The 20796-nt window shown below is 39.4% G+C and overlaps 1 protein-coding gene across 15 annotated transcripts in view; it reads right to left on the bottom strand.

Moving 5' to 3' along the window:
- Positions 1-20796, bottom strand: part of LOC131699477 (transcription factor 7-like 2) — a 47266-nt gene that overhangs the window by 13121 nt on the left and 13349 nt on the right. For all 15 annotated transcript variants that reach the window (XM_058996338.1, XM_058996341.1, XM_058996337.1 and 12 more), the window contains exon 4: positions 4299-4425. In XM_058996338.1, the coding sequence (XP_058852321.1) occupies positions 4299-4425 (127 nt within the window). The remainder of the gene's footprint in view (positions 1-4298; positions 4426-20796) is intronic.

A 20796-nucleotide genomic window follows, 5' to 3' on the forward strand; every position in this document is an offset into this window, starting at 1 on the left:
CATGTACTCCGATAAAACTAGGAGTTCAGACAAGGCAAGCGAACCCCCCACTGAGATTACAAAACCAATTAAAATATTACATTTCCATTGATGTTGCCTCGTCGGCTTTAAAAGGAGAAGAGGCAATGTCACGGTATATTCTCTTCCACGATCTCCACCATGCATCCTGGAAATTGCCTAACTGCGTTAAAGAGTGTGCAAGGCAAGGGTTAATTTGTGCCGGATTGCACCGGATCCCACCTGACATGTACAATAAAAAAAAAACACACACTTTCCTGCTCCATGAATTGAATGACGAGTGTATTGCAACACCTAAGAACATGACTGTTTGTTTTTTCACAACACAAACGTCGAAATGCTAAAAACTAGAGCTTGTCACTCCTGTTCATCTGATTAGTCGGCCCGCTGCTGGTATCGCACGAACATGAAGACAGGGCGAGCGACTGTGGGCATACGACAAACAATAAGACCTGAAACCTCGGTCCACAAACATATCTTGAAGCCTATCTGTGAAGCTGCTGTTAATCAAGGGCAGTACATTAGATCTAGAAACAAAAATGCGACCCGTCTTCCTGAATTATAAGATCCAGTACCTTTTTGTTTACAAACTAACCCCTGGTGCAAGGTACACATTTTATTTCAGTAGAAGAAAGGAGCTAAAATCTTCATAACATTGCTAAATAAACTGTAAAAATCCCTTACAATATGATGTCTTAAATACAAGACCAATACAATGTATACCAAATGATAGCAAACTGCTTTCTGTTGATCGTGGAGATTTTTTAGCAAGCTTTTGCTCAAGTGCAAAATTCTTACCACTTGATATATATATATATATATATATATATATATATATATATATATATATATATATATATATACAACATTTATTTAAATAGTTATTGTAAGTTGTTTATTTTACGTAAACAAAGAAGCAACCACTTCAATCCCAGCCACAAAAGTTTGGTAATGGATTTTTAAATCTTCGTTTTTATGTATTAGAGGGTATTATTTTCACTGCTTTCCGTTTTTGCTCGCACAGAGATTACTGTACTATTATTATGATTTTCATCACCTACAAAACCAATGCAATCACTTCTACAGTCCCGAGACAAAACCCTGAATAAAAAGGCTTTCAGACATCTTAAACGGGAAATCATTTGTCAGCAGTGAGCACCTAGTACTTAACAAAGCCTTAAGGTACCATATACTTTGTAAAAAGAATGCGGCAAATGACTATAATTTGACATTGCTGTGGGCTTGTTTCTGGATACTGATTGCTTTAAAACTGTTTAACAGGAATGTAACTCAGTGGAGCCCCCCCACTGTCCCCCCCCCCCCCCCCCCCCCCACCAAAAAAAAAAAATAAATTATAAAGTGCCAGTTCTCACGTTACACACCACTCACAAAATCCACATCACAATGCAGTTCATGTAGACATTTTTCACTGCTGGTAGCCATTAAATTGCCAGGCGTGTTTTTCCCCCAGTGTTTTGTAGGTATGAATGTCATTTTAAAAAAGCCGGTATACACGCAGATTGATTTTAAATTTGATTCCCAGTCAGGGCTCAGACGTTCCAGAGGGCATCTACCGTCTATTAGCGCCCGCTAGACCTGGAAGCTGATTGGCTGACGGTACTGAATCGTTTTCTAATGCAGGTTAATGTTTTTCAGGCTGTCCCTAACTTTATTTTGTGCATGAAAGCCTGTGTGCTCCTTTCTAAATTCAGCACCATCACAGTTTTTACTACGCTTTACCGTACTGCAGTGCTATGCCTGCCTGTGCTTAGCATGCATTGTGCTTTCGTATGCAATGGTACAGCACAGTAAAGTAGGGATCTTTTGTTGTTTCACAGCCATTAAACTAAACATCAGGTACTGCTACACTATTCAGTTAGGGGATCATCAAAAACATCTGTGTGATACAGTGGCGTGCTGCATACAGAAAACTTAAAGGGATGCACAGTTCATCCGCATGTAATACTAAAACTCGAACTGCATTACTCAGACGCAGAAAACGTATCAGAACCAGATTATCTAAGATACTGCCTTTGTGGCAAGATTAAATGAACAATGCTAAGTGGGGAAAAGGCACAAAACGAGACTATTTTTTTTTCTTCAAAAATACTGAAACTGAAGAGGCTTCAGCACATGTGCTGGAGGGCAGTATGACTGCATCCTGCCCTGTACTGTATCTGAAACCTACAGCTGTGTGACTATAAATGCTGTTTACAGCGACAGTTACTGTATGTCAACAGCCCTATGGTGATGTGTTCTGGTACGGTTCCTTAAATATCTATTTCTTAATTTTCCCTTTTAATACTCATTTATGATATGTTCCGTCATATCTGGTAAACGCTTGATTTAAAAGGGGGAGTTTGGCTCATTTCTTTTTTAAATAGTTAAAAGCTTTTTTTTTTTTTATAGTGGTCTTGATGAAAACATTCAGACAGCGTTCTTTTGGGAAACAAAACTGCCTTGCTGTTTTTTTTAAGCCTATTCCTAGCTATTGGTCAGTCAAAAAGCCTAATACACAGGGATGCTTCTTTTGCTTCTGTGAACCCAAAAACGACAGCTGGTTTTTGTTGAACCTTCCTTTGATTTGTAACCACGTACTCATCAAGATCACAAGACTGCGCATCCTGCTCATATCTGACCTGGACGGGCTACACAATTAACCCCGTCATCCACTGCGAGTCACCCTGTCTGTGAGTCAGGTCTGGCCAATACTGCAGCAGCAGCTTCTGAGGTCTAGACTAGGAGCAATGTGTCTCTGTACGCCCCTTTGGGACAATGTTTTGTCAATCGAAAATGCAGCTTGTTAACTATACAGGAAGACATAAGAGAAGGGCAGGGCAGCAACTCTGTTACCAAGATGTGATCTGCTTGGTCTGCTCTGAGCTTTCTGAACACATGCTGCACCTGCACATTGACAGCATGACCACCTATTGCTGATAATGTACCGTTTTCTGTTCAGATCTGTTCTTTTGGTAATTTTAAAGTAAATGTGTTGTTCTGTATACTAGTTTGTGTTACTACTGTGGTGAAATCCAGTAGACTACTGATAAAACAAGTTACAGCAGGCCTAACACTGATATAATTACAGTAGGAAACTATTCTCCTTTTTTTTTTTTTTTTTTTTTTTTTTTTGCTTTTTTTACTCTAACTCGTAAACACTTTTTTTTTTAAATTACTAAACTATATCTTTTGTTACAAGCCTTTAATACAGAAAAAAATCATATCGATAAGAGTCTTACAGTTGTGCAGTATATTCTTATCTTTAATTGAATTCAGAGACTAACGGTCTTCAATATAATTGCTTCCAGCGTTTTGTGGGGGCTGCTCTACCACTATAGAGGTTCCGTATGCTTTGTGGCTATTTGAGATCCCACGGGACATTGAAAGAAGCAGAAACCACTTCAAGAGCATTGTGACTACAGAGACCTAAAAGAGGAAGACTGATTCTGTTACTGGTGAGTGTTCAAAGAGCTTTAAAGTTGCGGCTAAGAAAGCAAAGGGGATCACTATACGATGGAGCGAAGCCCTAGCATCTCATGGATGTGTGACGACATTGCTGAAACAAACAACAACAGAAAAATCGCTCTTCGTGTTTCGGTTGTGCTGTTTCTATACCAACTGCACATGGACTGAGATGTTCTTGGAAGCTCCCAAGAGCAGGGTTAAAGTGCCAGGCTTTACTCTGAAATCTTGCGAGAAAAGGAAGGAAGTTGAAAGCCACAGGACGTAACTTTTCTGTTCTTTCCACAAGTAACTGGGCCAGTCAGCAGCAGTGCCAACAGTCAGTGACATTTCTGCGTCCCAGTTGCACCCACACACATAAGAAAGTCCTTGGTGATAACAACAGTCTCTCTGTGTCATCTCAACTCTTTTTTAGATCAACTCACAGCCTTACAAACGAAACAAGCGGACAGCAGTTTTGGATTGAATACCAACACTTTTTTTTTTTTTTTTTTTACTGTTCAGGTTTCTTAAAGTAGTTTTGGCATTGAATCTTTCCTTTGTTTTTTAATTTTTTTTTATTAGGGAATGATATACGACATGCCACAGTGATGAGACACCGGGCTTAAGATTTACTGTACTAACATACTGCTTTTTTATGGCATTTTAAATACCATATTGATCCCTACATAAGAAAGACAAAGAGCAGGAGGCAGAAACTCCTCCACATGAACGCAGGCTGCAGGGAATGTGAACGCTGTCTGCGTCATGAGTCAAATAGACAGGGTTATAAACAGCAATCCCAACCCCCTCCCTGGTTCTCATGTATCCCAGCATACCTGGCTTCTGGCTCATGTCTGCAGGTAGATGCGGTGAGTTTGGGTTGAAGTGATCGTTGCTGTAGGGGAGGAGGGAGGTAAGTGGATGCATCCCATGGGACTGCTGCACCACAGAAACTTTGTTGGACTGAAAAACAGAACAGAACGCAGCGTTAGTGCAAGAAAAACATTATTCTGATCTTCTTTATACTTATCTTTAAAATGTACAGTTCTGTAAAGCAACCTCATTAATAGTACCTTTTTTTTAATGATTTCCCATTCCCCTTCACCAGACCCGGACTGACAGATTCTGAAGCTGCTTTTGCATTGAGGATACAACAAAGTTTTACTAAAGACCAATCTTAACTGTAGGGGTATCAAGGACACAAAAGGGGTTCATTGGAAGCCTATAGGCCACATTCACAAAACGTTTTGTTGGGGACTGTTTTACTCCAGTTCATTTGTAGTCATTTATTCATGTTTGTAGTTCATGAAGCTTTCTTCTGACTGTTTTAGAGAGAGGGTTGGAGGGTTATTGTCATTTTGCTAAGCACTGTATTTAACCCAAAGAGAATGTTTAGAAACTCAAAAAACATTCCTTTTGAGGCCAGTTATTTTTTTGCGTGTGTTTATTTTTAACCACACAAGGACTCCTCGGCACATTTCACCACCATTCAAGGAAGCGTCTGGATGCACTTTGGCAGTCTGTTGCTTTTGCCAGCGGTAACTCTTTATCAGGTTTAGGCAGTCTGTCAATTTGTTAACAAACGAGCATTCAGCAAATGCAGATCAATCACAAAAAACATGACCCACTGTCTGTGCAATCCTAAATTTGATTTGCTTTTGAAAGAGCTAGAAAGCAATTGCCATTTGGTCTTCTGAATTTACTACTGTATATATATATATATATATATATATATATATATATACACACACACATACATACATACACACACACACACACACACACACACACACATATATATATATATATATATTAATGCTTCCTGTCATTTTCAGAAAGCAATCAACAGTCATTGAAGTGGTTTTCCATGTGTATGCCTTATTATGTATGCCCTCTGAGATGAAATAAGCAATCAGCTAACTCATTTAATGTATAATTATCAGCTACCCTCTAATTAAAACACCCCTTACAACTTGGGATAATTATGTTTTCTGTAATTTCAAGACACACAGGCAGCAGGTGTGTGAAAGCTCTGACTTTCTTCAAACTTAGGTTGATTTTTTTGTAGGTATGGCATCAAAGAAAATTCCCAATTAGACAGTAAGGCTTTTAAAGCACAACGCAGCCACAGTTTTCAGCGCCTTAAATCTAATTTGACATAAAAGGAAATCTATTAGCATATTGGTATTCTCTTTTATCTGATGTTTGTTTGAAGAAGAGTGTGCCATTAGATAAAAGAGTCAACTGTAGCTTAAAGAAAAGCATGCTGGGAAATAAAGATTGCCTCGTATACCCTGCGGAACAAGGGGGGATCTTGACCACTTACACTTTTGATGAATGTAGTTACAGGATATTTGAATGCATTGCATGCTCTTCTGAATACAAATTAGTAGCATTGAGAAATGCACTGGCCTTTCAGCAAAATAAAAAATTAGTTGTTCTCACTAAAACTGGGGTAAAACGGGGTCAACCAAATAAAAATTAGGGTCCAGCGTTTTAGCAACTATTTGTGCAATGCAAATTCAGCTTACATTTTTGATGACAAAAAATGATTTGCAAAGTATTGAGGTCTTTTACAAACATGAAAGGTATATAAAAAAATCAAGGGCTCAGGCAACTTCAACTAACCTGCAAAAAATGACTTTCTGCAGCTGCACGCTACTCTCCCCCCCCCCCCCCCAACCCCTCAAGCAAGCCTAAAATAAAATAAAGTACCTTCAGATGAATTTGGAAACAACCTGCCCGAGAACAGAAATGACTTGGCCCCTCACTGTCACTAACCATATACTGTAAGAGGAATGGGCTGCGAAGCTGACTATATCTCACCATCACTGTGTCGATCTCTGGTGTGGTTTTTGCATCAGTCTGTGGGATAACGTGAGTGCATAGCATTAGTCATCTCAGTTTCAAGGCATCCCGCTGCGGGGGGGACAACGACTGCAAGACTTACATTAAAAAAAGGAGCGGGGACCGGGCCCGTTGCTTATTACCTGGCTACTTTCACATCTCATTCAGTGAAACGTACTAATTGTTAATTGCGATAAAAAGTGGGTGTTCCTTGTTTTAGGTTTTTTTGGCTCGCAGTGGAAAGCAATTGTGAATTACTGTAACCAAAGACAAAGCAGGTTTCCTATATGATTGAAAAGAGCAGAGTGTTGGTTTCCTCGGTCTTCATCACTTAACTCTCTCTTCTCGTGTGGCTCCACAGTGGTGGGCTCTCATTTCATGTCACAGCTACCGCTGAGTATCCAGCTCAAGCTCCTTTAGTTTAAACCTATGTTTCTGCAGCCCCTGAATTATCTTCATGGGCCAGGGTGGCACGTTCAGTGTTGGAGGAATAGCCCGTGTAACTGCACAGGGTCCCGCACTCTTAGAGCGCCTTGGAACAGTTTGAACATTTGGAAAATAAATATTAAACACTGATAATATCTTTCATGTTGATATTTGCAGATCCTTCATATTCATATTCTTGGAGCTACCTCTGCCAGTAATTCTGTTTTTTATCCTCCTTTGTTTCAGCAGGTAACGCTATCCTCTTAATCCTGTTTTAACCTCTGCGATCGCAGAATCACTAAAATCCTGCAGGTACTGCTGATTAAACTTGTTATCTTGTGATTAAAATAGTGTAGTTTTATGTTTACAAACAAGTGTTACTTTCAAGGGGGGGGGGGCACAATAAGGTCTTCCTCTTCCTTCACTGGGCACGTTCAGTGAAGTTTGAAGCACAATCTAGAAATGAAACCTACACACCCACACACAGGAGATGCATGCAGCAAGGTACAGAGAAAGGAAAGCACACAAGCGCTCATCCGGACGTGCTCCATTACTGCAACACCGTATTGTGCCGATGGAAATGAATTAAGCCACTGGTCTATTTTAAGGCTGATTCCTTTTGCTGGATTAGTCAGTTCCCTATGATGATTCATTGTATCCAAGTTCGACTAACCTTTCCTTGAGTCAACTTGCCTTGAACAATACTCATCTTTAGCAATGAACCCATAATCTGTCAATTCACTTCAGATAGCTATTATATGAACAGACTCTTCAGCGCACCTTGTTATTATAACAGATATAAATGACTAGCTTAAAAAAGAGGCAATTTGTTTTCTTCTGTTGCTCAGTCTAAGCACTCTTCTCTCATCAACCCGTCCTTAAACATATAACCCAGCGCACACCTCTGAACGGCCACTGCTCTAGTCCATGTGAAGAATCCATGTGTTCTGCTTGCCTCTGTTCGTTACAGGCTTCAAAGCTTTTGAGGCATTTAAAGCTGAGGCAGGTGCAGGTAAATGTGGTGCACTATTGCTATCTGTTATTATAGATTTTTCATTTTTTCCTACAAGAATATGCATTCATATGCATACTTCACTTAGGGCAGCATGAAAATCGATCCAATTTTGAGCGCATTGTAAAATACACCCAGGGAGTCTAAGCAAACTGATTTGCCGCATCATATCTCCGGACTTATATAAATGATTTTACCACTTCAAATGCCCATAGCAGCGTGTTAATATCAACTGACAAGTGTGAGGGGTTCCAGTTTCAGCTGTGACTCTCCGCATTCTGCATGCTGCTGCCCTGCCAACAACTCTTCAAAGTGGGGTACAAGTGAGGCTTGAACTGTTCGGTTTTTATTTTCCAAATCTCTACCTCCCTTTAAATGTTCATTAGTAGTTGTTAAGATGTGTCTGCATTCTAATAAAGCGAAAACTATTCATTAAAAACTGGGTTTAAGATTTTTTTTTCTTTGCTACAAATCAAGGAGATTTGAAATGCTGGACTTGCTATCAGTGTACACTCCGTACTGGGTATTTTATGCTGAAAAGAAAATCTGCCAGGACAACTCTGTTAAACAAGTGAAAATAACAAAAGCACAACGATAAACTAGGAGACTGCAAGAATGAAATGTAATTAGGATCAGCGATGAGCAATTAATGTAATTTGTCACGTGTGTTTGAAATAAAAATGAAACGAAACAGAATCAGGCTCAAGATAGCTAGGTAAAAACAAATGACTTTTTTTGTAATTAACAGCTTTTTCTGAGTTTAATTAGGAAACAGAATTGGGTCAAAATAAGTTTAAAGGAACGTCATGTGATCAAAAATAAAAGCGTAAAACTTCAAGCCCTATGTATCAATGTATAAGCCAATTTATTTTCAAATACTGGACTGCAGTCTTGCCTTTGAGTGTCAATTACCAGATTTATTTCTATTTAAACCTGCTGTAATACACACAAGTTAGGGTCACAAACCGGTGCAAGAAAGCGTTGAAGGATGAATCAACGGAACAGGCAGTAAACCATTTGCCCGAGAGTCTCAAATCGTTTCTTCAGCACATAGCTCTTGCACGCACCGAAGGTATGGTTCTGTGTAGGATGCACAAGATCTGCTTAACCATCTGCTTTTTTTAGACTTCATTTTGGTTAAACACGTCTTTTTTTTTGTCGAGTCTTCAAAAGGGTTTTGCCATCGTTTTTGTATTATAAGGACTGCGGCAGTACTATGAACAATGTGGTACCAATGAAAAGTTATTTACCGGTATATGATCATATCTAAATTCCCCACAACTTTTCACACGAGATGGGTTAAATATACGAGTATAACGTACATTTTATGACTAGTAGGGGAGAATACCTATGTTACCAAAAAGAGCAGATAGGTGGCAGCATTTATAGAAGTTGATGGCCTAACTCATTCACAAGACTCACAAGGACAATAGTTTTTGTGGGTTTTTTTGCAATTGTAATGAAAATAAACAGAATCCCTTCTGCAACTTTTTTTCGACTTATATGGACTTGTATACCAGAATTGTTAAAAACTGTTAAAACAAGACAGACAGGTTAAATGTGTGTACAAGATCAGAGAGGTTGTTTACTTGAATTCACATTGTCAACATTTTGTACTGCACCTACGCGTGGATTAAAGGTTATGCACATTTTCCATGACATAACTTTTGTTTTGTAGTTTTCTAAAAAGAAAACCAAATGCTGTCAGGCGGGTGACATGACTCCCACTGTTCAAAAACTCTGTGACTCAAATGCGACTCCCATTTTCACTCCCAATCAAACCGAGGACCTTCTCGTGAAGAGGGGGAGCAGGAAAGTGAAGATTCAGGTTGTTCAATTGTTTAAGTCTGTCATCCCCAACATTTGACCAAAGGGATATAGTAGTCTCAAATAACCTGGGAAATCCAACACCAATACTTCTAAAGTATTCATGGCCAGAAAGACAAGTCCTGAACACACTGCTGCATTATCACAAACTCTGACATTGACATTCAAATAGGCCCTAATTGGAAACACATATACACTGCCTCTCTTAAACACCATATTAAATGTTGCCACAGAACAGCAAAATAATGTGGGTAATAAACCACCACTGAACCTTTCAATGTGCTTGTATAAATAATGTACAGTACCTGTCGATGGATTTGTTGAACTGTTTGTTTTTTTTTTAATCCCACTAACAACATTAGGTGTCAGGTTTAGTACAGTACATGTGAGAAAAGTATTTTATGTCGCAGTGCAAAATGCTGTGCATCCACCATCAAAAAAAATAAGCAACAAAAAGAACATTTCTTCAAGATCCACATAAATAAATTCTCCATTGGTACGTCAAACTCTGTGGAGTAAACGAAAAAAAAACAACGAGCCACAATTCAAAATGAAACCCCCTGCTCTTCAGTTTTTGGAAATGTTATTGGTGAAATCTGTATTTTTACTGACATGGGAAACACCTTGGCGTTCTAAATGAGCCCGAAACGCTTCCATCCAATATTGAGAAAAACACACATGACTAGAGTTATTAATTTGTGAAGTCCTAGATGACACAACAGCAGCTGTTTAAAAGCTCTCCTAAAACAGGGAGTGAAAATAACTGGCTGTCCAGCAGCTCAAAGCTATCCAAGGGAAGGAAAGAACAGTTCACACGTGATATAATGACTTAATGTATACCACTGGAAATAAGCCATTTTGAAACTGAACAGCACTTGTAACTGCCCGACATCCTTTGTAAGCTTTTAAAGTGACCTCAGAAGAATCAGATCACTAAGAACGCCTGGTCTTAGTCAAGGTTCAAAAATCCCAGGTGTTGGTAGTATATCTGCGGCAGAATCATTACTTCAAATAGGAAGTACTTTCAACACTAATTTGCAAGAGCATAAAAGGGTCTACACAATATAGAGTAAAACTGAAACACAACTATTATTACATGCTTCCTTAGCCTTTCTCAGCATTTGAAATAAGCTGTTTCTGCAAAGAAGCTGTTCACACACCGATAAAACACACACTGCAACTTTATTTACTGTGATACCTCCATATATTTATAGGGAGCATAATTACCAAATGACTGAGCACAACAGAACAGGACTGATTCCAAAAGCTTTTTAGCTACAAGTTGTTATTTGCAATTAGGATTCTAAAACAAATAAGAAACAGCACAAACCCCCCAAATGTTTGATTTCTTAATTTTGGATGCTGTAAGTTTATTGGGTGCAGCAGCTTAGTGCTGTTGGTGGTAATTTCCATGCCCTAACTCCCAGTTCAAGTGTCCCACAGCAGAACTGGTGAAGCACCATTGGAACAAGGCGTGCACCTTCTTGAGTGCTTGCTTTTGGAACGACTTGAAGAGCTCTTTATTAAATGGCATGGAGATAATAACATCAAAGGGCTTCAAGAGAAGAAGACATACCTCTTGAAGGAAAATATTTTCCAGTTTCAGCTCTGCTTGTTGCCGCACCCAAACAAAAGAGAAACTCCTACTACCCAAGGGAATTCCAGGACAGGAGGGAGCTGTAGTGAGTCCTGCTTGGGACTGTAGGTAGGACTGCTGTGCTCCCAGGATGTTATAAAAGCCATCTGCGCCATGGAATGGTTGACCCTCTGGTTACTACACTTTGCTGTGTAAGTGGGTACAAGTATGAATATGTATATAATACTACCCTCGAAGTGGAAACTGAAAGTAAAGAAAGATCCTCCTACTGTAGGTCAGTCTGGCCCATTTTATATCATATGAATTGTTCACTTTTCAATCTTGATGTTGCCCAAATAAAAGTAAAAAACATTTTGGTGAACAAATCCTGGGTGTGGATGCGCTTTGTTGCTGATATATTTATTTCACCCAGCACTGGATTCTAACGAGTGGTACCTTGACTTTACTGCACACTTCTATTTTGAAAAGCATGTAGAAAGGGCACTGCAATGCACTGTGAATGCAGCTTTCAGCTGCTGTTGATTGGTGAAACCACTCCAAAAGGTCAGTTGGATTTACTTTAAATTCGGATAATTTAATCTACACCTACACTGGATAACTTAATCTGCTAAATCTCCCATTGCAGGTTACCTGTCTGTTTTTTTTGTTTGTAAAAAGTAAAAGAAATATAACACCTACACCTAATTACATCAAACTGGACCCTACTGAAGTGAGGTGGCTTACTCCAGTAGTTCCAATGTTTTCCATTCTGATTTCCAACGGATTTCTATGCGTACCAATGAAGAATTATTATTATTATTATTATTATTATTATTATTATTATTATTATTATTATTCAATGTTTTATTAAATCATTTAGGCTAAAGATATATTAATGTAACCTGCAAAACAAAGTTATCTGCTTAGTAGGAGTGGAGTGAGGTCATGTGGAGTCATAGCTACAATTTAATTCTTGTGTTATCTTTTTCTTGTCTTCTTTTTGCTAACAATCTTGTCTCCTGAGATAAAACTGCTTCTTTTTTCAGACAAAAAGCAAGGCGACTCTCCAGGGAACTGCAGACTCGTAGACACCTTGAAGACGGAAGTCGAGCAAAAGCATGCCTCATTTCTCACTTTCAAAGATATGAAGATGTTTATCCAAATCCCCAACATTCAACAAACTTGAACTGCTCTGGAGGCCACAGATCTCAGGTTTCAAAATAGACAAGTGAAGCAACTCTTTGATTGCTCATTCCAGGCCGAATACATGCCAGATTTTCCGTTCCGAGAGTCAGGTATGTGTGCCATAGCTATAAAACAAACAAACATAGCTACTTTTTCATTAGAACGAAACGGGCAGGCTTCCCAGTTAAAGAAATATTCTGGAGGTAAAGGGCAAGTTGGAGTGCCAAGACTACCAACAGGTATTGTTGGTTTTCAATGACCTGCCCCAGTTTGTGGAAGAAACTTGAAATATTGATTCTTATCAAATGAATATCTCACTGACAGCCCTTGACCGGTCCCTTGATATGCATGGCTTTCACTCTTTGAAAAATATCATAGTTCAGAGGTCACACAGAGCTAACAATCGTGAAGTTAAATTAGTTCAATAAGATTGTCTGCTAAATTCCACTTCTGTGAATTTATCTGACTAAGTGGATACCCTATGTTACATTCTAGAACAAGCAACACATTCTAGAATAAGCCATCACTGATACTAGCTTATACATTAACCAGGTCTCATGGTTCTACAGTAGCTTTAAGATAACCTGCTTGAGCAAGACTCTGCTGGCTTTTTTCTCCTGATAACCTTTGGCCTTACCTTTCATCACAAGACTAATGACAGGGAAGACTGAAAACTCCTTAAATCCTCCTCCCTCCTTTAAGCTGAAATGCCCACAAAGAAATTCTGATCACTGTTTTCTAGGAACCTGGACCCTACTGACGATACCAAAGCTAACCAGGACTGATTTCAAGTAAAACAACACAAATTACTTTCATAAGACACTAGATTCTGCCTTTGTTAATCTCATAGCACTACATCGTAATTGTAGTTACGTCCTCAAAATTTGTTTTGTTACCAGCTGGAATATTTTTTTTGTTTAGTTTTCTTTTATGTTGGGGGGTACGGACAGATACATTGTCTCAGTAACTTTGCCACAAGCTTTTAAATGTGAAAATCAACATTCCATAAATCAGTTTACAAACTACTGTTTTCCAATTACTGCGGGCATTTCCTTACACATGCCAACTGGTCATTATTCCGACTAGATAGCGTGGGAAATTCTCTGTTTTTTTTTTTTTTATAACATTTCAATTCTTTCTTGTTCTGATTCTGGTGACTGTTTTACCCAAGGTAGACTACAATGTACAAGGGATTGGAATCAAATGTAATATGTTTCTTTTACTGGCAATGGACAGATTTACTCAAAATGTGAAGTGTTAAAACGAATAAGGACATGGCAGCTCAGTTCAACGAGGAATGGGCAAAAAACTGCAGAGATCAAGAAAAAACAAACAAACACTCCTTTCATGTAATAATTTATTCCTTTTGATTAATTCACTTTACCCCTCTGGCTAAAGTTATTACAGCAGAGATGCCCCACACAGCTGGCTTCTTACCACCTGCTGGGCTGGGCCGCAACAGCCCTCGGAGCAGCCCAAGACTGGAAGCAGCTATGCAGTTCCCATGGTTACTGTCCTGATCAGCTGAAAAGCAGGCTGGGCCTGTACTCCTGCAATGGAATCTCCTATTGGGAGAGCTGCTGACAAAAACAAACTTTCCCAAGCTGCTGCTGCTCTGTGTGTGTGTTTATTCCAGAACACCAGCTTAGCTACCAGAGGAAACAGCCTTGGACCTCTGCCCTATACCACTAAGAGGCCTTTCTCATTATTAAGTCGCAAATTGCTTAATACGTATCTAACAATGCCAAGAAGGCATTCAAAGAGACTTGCTTTATGAGAGTAAACTTGAGTAGCTGTTTGGCAAATCAGCTTGCTGCTCAAAGGCTGTCAGTTTGATGTTTCACATCAACACATCCGGTCAGCAGTGCAATGTTATTTTCTAGATCAATTGATTACATTTCGTAGATAATAGAGCCAGATATAAAATCCACTTCATTCTTGTTGTAAACAAAATATACTAAAAACACTTTTAACTTAGCTTTTTGTTCCTAACACCTTGAGGTTAATGTAAATGTACTATAATAAATCTACTGTGTTATGTGACTAAGTGAATACCCTATGTACATAAAAAGGATAAGATTTACATTAAAGAACACTCAACACTAAGTCATCGCATACTTCAAGCTGATACTAGCTTATGTTAACCAGGTCTCACAGTTCTACAGTAGCTTAAAGATATCCAGCTTGATGTGTATGTCTAGTTAGCAAGACTCGTGCTACTGGCTTTTCTCTACTGATAACCTTCTACCTTACCTTTCATCACAAGAGTAATGACAGGGAAGACTGAAAACTCATAAAATCCTCCTCCCCTTTGCTGAAATGCCCACAAAGAAATTAAGCTTTCCAAAAAAAATCTGGATAACAGTGAGCAATGCATTCTGGGAAACTGGAACCTAGCAAACCTTTTTTGTATACTAGAGGTTAACCGAGGATGCTAAAGCTAACTGGGACGGTTTTCAAGTAAGACATCCAAAACAATGGATGGCCTTTTGTCTTTTCCTACAGCACCCAGCCTCTTCCACAGCGCTACAGTCCTGCCAGCTCGGCCCCTCTGTCATCTCTGTGTACGCAGGTGGTCGCTCCAGCAGCTGTCAGGTGCGATAACAAGAAATCAAAGAGGATATTGGTTCCAAAAGTGCTACAAGTTTACACCAGTGCCCTTCCTTTGATCTAGAACACGTTTCACTTTCTTTTTTTATAGCAGCAAAAGGTGTCACATTTTATTCAGCAGGGGGCAAAACAAAGAAGACCCAGCAAATCTTTCTTGTAACAGGTGTCTGGTATAGAACAGCTGGGCCAGTCTTTTCGAAAGCAGTTCAAAAGTACCACTAAGAAGTCTTTTTTTTCCCCTTAAAGACAGGCAACCAACTAAATATAAATAGGAAAATGGCAAAAAACTGACCGTCTGCTGGGTGCCAGCATGTTAATCAGTCTTATTTTATATATGCCAAGACCTTTCATTTGTAATGAACACAGCATGTTGTGTAACAGAACACCAAACACAGCACAAATCAGATGTCTCTGATTCCAAATTACAAGGTGTGGTCCATGTAAGCACAGCCTTGAATTAACAACAATGCAAAAGTTTGATTCACAAACACTACTCGCCAGAGGGATCCACAACTTTGGAGCATAACAGCAGAAAGCCACATCACCCTGGTTTTCAAGGCTGATGTTCAGACTGTAGTCTGGAAACCAGCACTAACAGAGATCAGTGTCTACTGCTGAGTGTAATAATGCTGCATAAAAAAGACAAAAAAGTGAATAAAAAAAAAAAAGTGATTGGAAAATATTGAACCTCCCAAATGTACTTTTTCAGTAGAATTTCCTCTGCACGTTATAATGGCTTAAAGCGTTTTAACCAGATTTGCTCACACTGCACAGTCATTATTTGTGTAGTCTGTTTAATATTTAGGTAGCCACAGGATACTGAACTACCATCTCTCTTTTTTAAACTACTGGGGAGCAGCTAATTGGAATATGTTGGGGTGTTTATAGACTACAGACGTGGAAATGCAAACCAAAGCTCCCATGTCTGTCTGCTGCAGGAAATAATTTTGCAATTAAAAATGAAAGACAGAGAAAGGATCATAATTACAGTTCTAATGCCTTTCAGTGTAACCACATTTTAATTAATATTTACATAAACAGCGATCCTTTCAGTAAATAAAATACTGAAGCATAAAAAGATCCTATTACTTCTAGAGCCACAGCTGTGGCTAAAGAAAGCCTACTTCTGCCTCCCAACATGCAAGTTAAACTAATATTTTTAATAAAATAAAAAATGGAATGAGACAACCATCTCCCATAGAGCCCAAGCTATTAATGCTGTGCTCTTCAGATCTATTAAAGCTACCCATTTATCTCTCTTGTATGTTATTAGTAGAGAGCGCCTGAATTTCCTTCCCTTTAATCTCCGATAGATGTTTCCATTGATGTTTCTATTGATTTGATGAGCAGCACACTGTTGTTTTTATCTCAAAGCACTCTCCCCTGTCTCTTGAAATGTTACCATTAAACTCTTTCTAATCAGCATTGCTCCTTCTTTACAACAGGGCTGTATTTGAAAATAGCGACTTCCTGGAAAATAAGAATATTTGCATCCAGGATGGGGTGTGTGTGTGTGTGTGTGTGTGTGTATGTGTGTACATGGCTTCAGGTGACACAGACTGAGCTCCTTGGTCAATTGGACCCAGCTTTAGTGCCAGGCTACAGTGTAACAGGAATCATATACCACCAAATTGATCAGAGAGCTCTTTTAATAGTTGGGGTTTACAAGTACCACATTTATGTCACTTGGATAAAGGGATTTATGGTGGTCAATCTTGGGGAATAAGCCTCAAGTTCACTGAACACAGTTTAGATAAAGAGGTTTGGACCCTACACAGGTTAATATCTTAATTTCACAGATACGAAACCCTCAGACTGAAATATTGCACATTATTAGAAACACTTTCTTTTAGATATAAGAAATAAAAAAAAAAGCAAAGAAACGTGTCAGGCTCCGCTCTGTGTGTCAGTGTCGGTTGTAAAGGAAAGTGCTTGCCGCTCAGGTACAGCGAAGACTAACGGCTCTTGGGTTTATTTTCTGCGGCTCGAGCTCCACCACATGGCCCCCAGCCGTGTGCTGCAGGCAGTGTGGGTAGAGCCGCGCTGCTTTAAGATAACCTTACATCCTGTGCTTCCTGTGAGCAGAAGAAGCTCTTGAGATCTCAACTCTGAAATAAACATCTCAGGGACAGGATCTCACAAAGACTGGGCTTTCAGAACAGCACATCCACAGAGAGGAATAAGAACTGTGAAGAACTCTGTGTGAGAGAGAAATAAAACACACACCCAGGACAACTGTGTAGTCACGTCTACTGTCTGGTACTAAAGCACTGACTGGTATCTAGTCTGCAAGCCAGACAAGCCCTTAGGAGTGCTAAACAAGGTTTTAATGCATCAATCGGTGTGTACAAGATGTACATATCCTGAATTAATGTAATGTAACAAGTGAAGGTCACTCAATGTTAATAAAGCTGACAAAAGGGACGCACATGGGTAAGTTATAACCTCCATTTAGAGGCCTTTAAGAAAGCAGTTCCAGCCAGTGATCTGGGGAAGCTGCCAGAAGAACAAGCAGAGAGTGGTATTGAGTGATTGATCATCTCTACAAATGACACAGTTGAACCGGTTGCCATGTAATTTTCACCCCAAAATATAGTGACACGCGCACTTCTCATTTGCCTAAAATAGGACGAAATGAGTAGGCCCCGTTGCTGCTCTGGTTATGGCTAGATTCAGTGCAATCGCCCACATGGAGCCCTGAACAATACCCCTATTTGTCTTGTGGTCTGGCGAATTGTTTTCGTTTATTTGTAATGTAAATATGTGGTCACACATGCAAACGCCGCCTCCTAGAAACCACATCTTCTGTCTGAGCGGCTGGACTGACCTCATATTATAATTACTCTTTGGCTCCCATCTTCCCAAATCTGATCCTTCCAGCTAAGAGCTGCTCTTGCAGTGTTTGTGTGTGTGGTGTGTGTTTTTTGTCTTATTACAGCAAGACAAAGAGTTATGTTTGATCTCTTTCTACTTCACTGCTTTAACCCAGATTAAAAACATGTATCTACCCATTGTAATATACATTAGGGTTACATATTCCAGTGCTTCACAAGATCCTCAATAGATAACCGAGAATACACTTGATCAGGCTGGGATGGCCATGCAAAAGCATTGCAAACCCCTAGCTCTCTGTTGAGCACATTGTCAAGGGTATTAAGCCTTATATTCTTACATGAAATACTTGTAAAAACACAGTGAACTTTTTCAAAATCTGTTTTTGCTTTCACATGACTTAATATGTGTGCAAAACATTTAATACTTTAAACCCAGACCCAAGTTACTCTTCCGAATGCTGCTTGTTATTGTCAAATAACACTGAATTAAGACCAAAACAATTACAGTTTCCATCTAGCAGCCTCCCCCCTCTACAGTTTTAGCACTCTGCCGCTCAGGTGACAAGAAATACCGTATCTCTATTTTCCATGGTAAACCACAACTGGTTTAACCTCATATAACTGTACTGACAGAGCAAACAGTTATGAGCTGCAGAGAAGCCCCTCCAAAACACATACAGTGCACTGATCTGCAGATATGCAACATTCTTGTAACAAAATTAAAAATAAAAGCTAGACTTGGCAGTGAGCGAGTGAATGAGTATTAGGCCTCCAAAGTCCCTTGGTCTTTAAGATCTCAAGAGAAAAATTGTCAGTAAATCAGTAAAATAAACAAATCACTAGAGCAGTAGTCTATCTGTTAGTAAGGCACCTTTCACAACTATTTTATATGGTTAAGGGCTATTGCTTATGGAAATCCATACAAACTAAAAAGTTGCCCTATGCCAACCACCGTTGCTCTTGCCAATCTAAACATGTCCTGTTTTACAGAAGTAAACAGGCCTGCAGCATGGTTAAATCCATCTCCAAAAATGACAAGTGGACCATACAAAAAAAAAAAAAAAAAAAACACAACAGGTTTAAAAGCATTTCTCAGTGGTAAACAGGTCCCGTGAACTGAATCACATTCAAATTGTTTCTGGTGGACTTTGTAAAAAAAAGAATTTTAAAAAAAAGAATAGATGGTTCAAAGTATGTACTTGGCACAATCAGAAGAGAGGCCCTACACACCCTATAAGTATCTGCTTTTGCCAACATTACATGATAAATTCTGCTGAAGCCTGCCTTGTTGAACTTATTATTTTGGTGAGTTTTCATCTCACGATTCTGGTGACTTCAGGGTCCTTTGCTCAAGTGGTCTACGATGCCATCAGAATTCCTCTATGAAAGCACTGCCTTGTTGTACATGGCAAACCATCTATCATTCTATACAAGCTGAATTTACCAAACCACATAAAACGAATGAAACATATACAGAACATTCAATTAGTAATTATATGAGACTGTTTGAACTCTATAATCTGAAACACATTTTGAAAAGCAAGCAATTATAAACATTTCCCAGTGCTCTCTCGCTATTGCGACTGAAGAGTGACAACACATATTCATCAGCACATGAGCTTGCTTATGATTCAGGCCTATACATCCCTACAGTCCAGGTTGTATTTTTTACAGTGTGATGAAAACTCAGTGACATCACCACGTTGGTGGCCCATACCATTTGATATGAGCCCATATTTTTAAAAATAAAATACAAAAAATAACACTGGGAAGAGTTTTTTCTTCTGCTCACACAGACCTCTGGCTTCCATGAACCGCAATATTTATTGAGATAATTCCAGTTTGATACGTTTGCTTCAGAACCCTCCAAGCAGGGTGGAACCCTTCTTCTGAGAATCAAGTTGTGGAAAATATGGATCATGAAAAGAAAGAAGAAATAAAGCGGACACACACTGCAGTGACGAAACAATTCCCTCTTTTTAATCTCCAGTCAGGACTAGCCGAAATCCTTTGAGAACAGAGAGGCTGTGTTTGGAGTAACAGAAGCAATGGATCTTACTCTCTGGAAGCAGCATCAGCAGCCGCCGCATCGGTTTAGCACTAGCCTGAGCTATCAAGCTTTATCGTATTTTGGCGTCAATGGCTAAAGGTAAACAATTTTTACGTTTGTTTTTATTTATTTATTTATTTTAACGAAACTTACATTTAAATAACCAACAAAATAGACTTTTGATATCTGCTCTAGGCTTTAGAAGTCCAGCTTTATAAGCGGTGGAGGCAATTGTCTTGGAAGGTCTTGATTTCCACATCCTCATGGCCTGAATAATTGCTGCGCTACATACAGGAAGTGCTCCTGATGGAGAGAAGATGGCCACATAGCAACTAGCACTCCGTGTGAGTCAGCCGGCACAAATGGAGCTTTACGGCACTGCACACTAGGTCTAGGGATTACACTGCCAGTGGCCAAGTTATGGGATTGAGCATGCAACTCCATTCACCCACACCGCAGAGATATTTTTCTTGCTGAGCAGGATTACCCCCCCTCCCCCCCCCCCCCCCCCCCACACACACACCTCCAGACGAGACAGGCAGCCGGCCTTCCCTTCCAGTACTCATGTCAGACTTGTGTTGTGAGACTAGGCTGAGTCAGCCTGTGTCAACACCTTCTTGTGTACTGAGGGTATAAAAACAAACAGCTGTTAAAGGGACTTGCCCTGAGTTGACGCCAACTTGGGAAGGAGTAATATATATACATATATAATAGGCGGTTTCTCATCACAATGTTCTGTAAAACAGTCATCATTAACATGCTCAAGAGATCAAGATATGTGCATGTGTGCAAAGGGGGGTTGTATACAGTTTTTATAAGGCCGCCCTTTATTCTTCAAAACCAGTTACAAGGTCATGGCTCCCATTTGTCCCATAATGCCATTACACTAGCGGGACACAAATAATGTGGTCTTGTAAATATGGCTCCCAACTGTATTGTTATAAAGGGGGAGCACTGTATTTAAAAA

The sequence above is a fragment of the Acipenser ruthenus genome, chromosome 22, assembly GCF_902713425.1.
Source record: "Acipenser ruthenus chromosome 22, fAciRut3.2 maternal haplotype, whole genome shotgun sequence".
Taxonomy (NCBI): Eukaryota; Metazoa; Chordata; class Actinopteri; order Acipenseriformes; family Acipenseridae; genus Acipenser; species Acipenser ruthenus.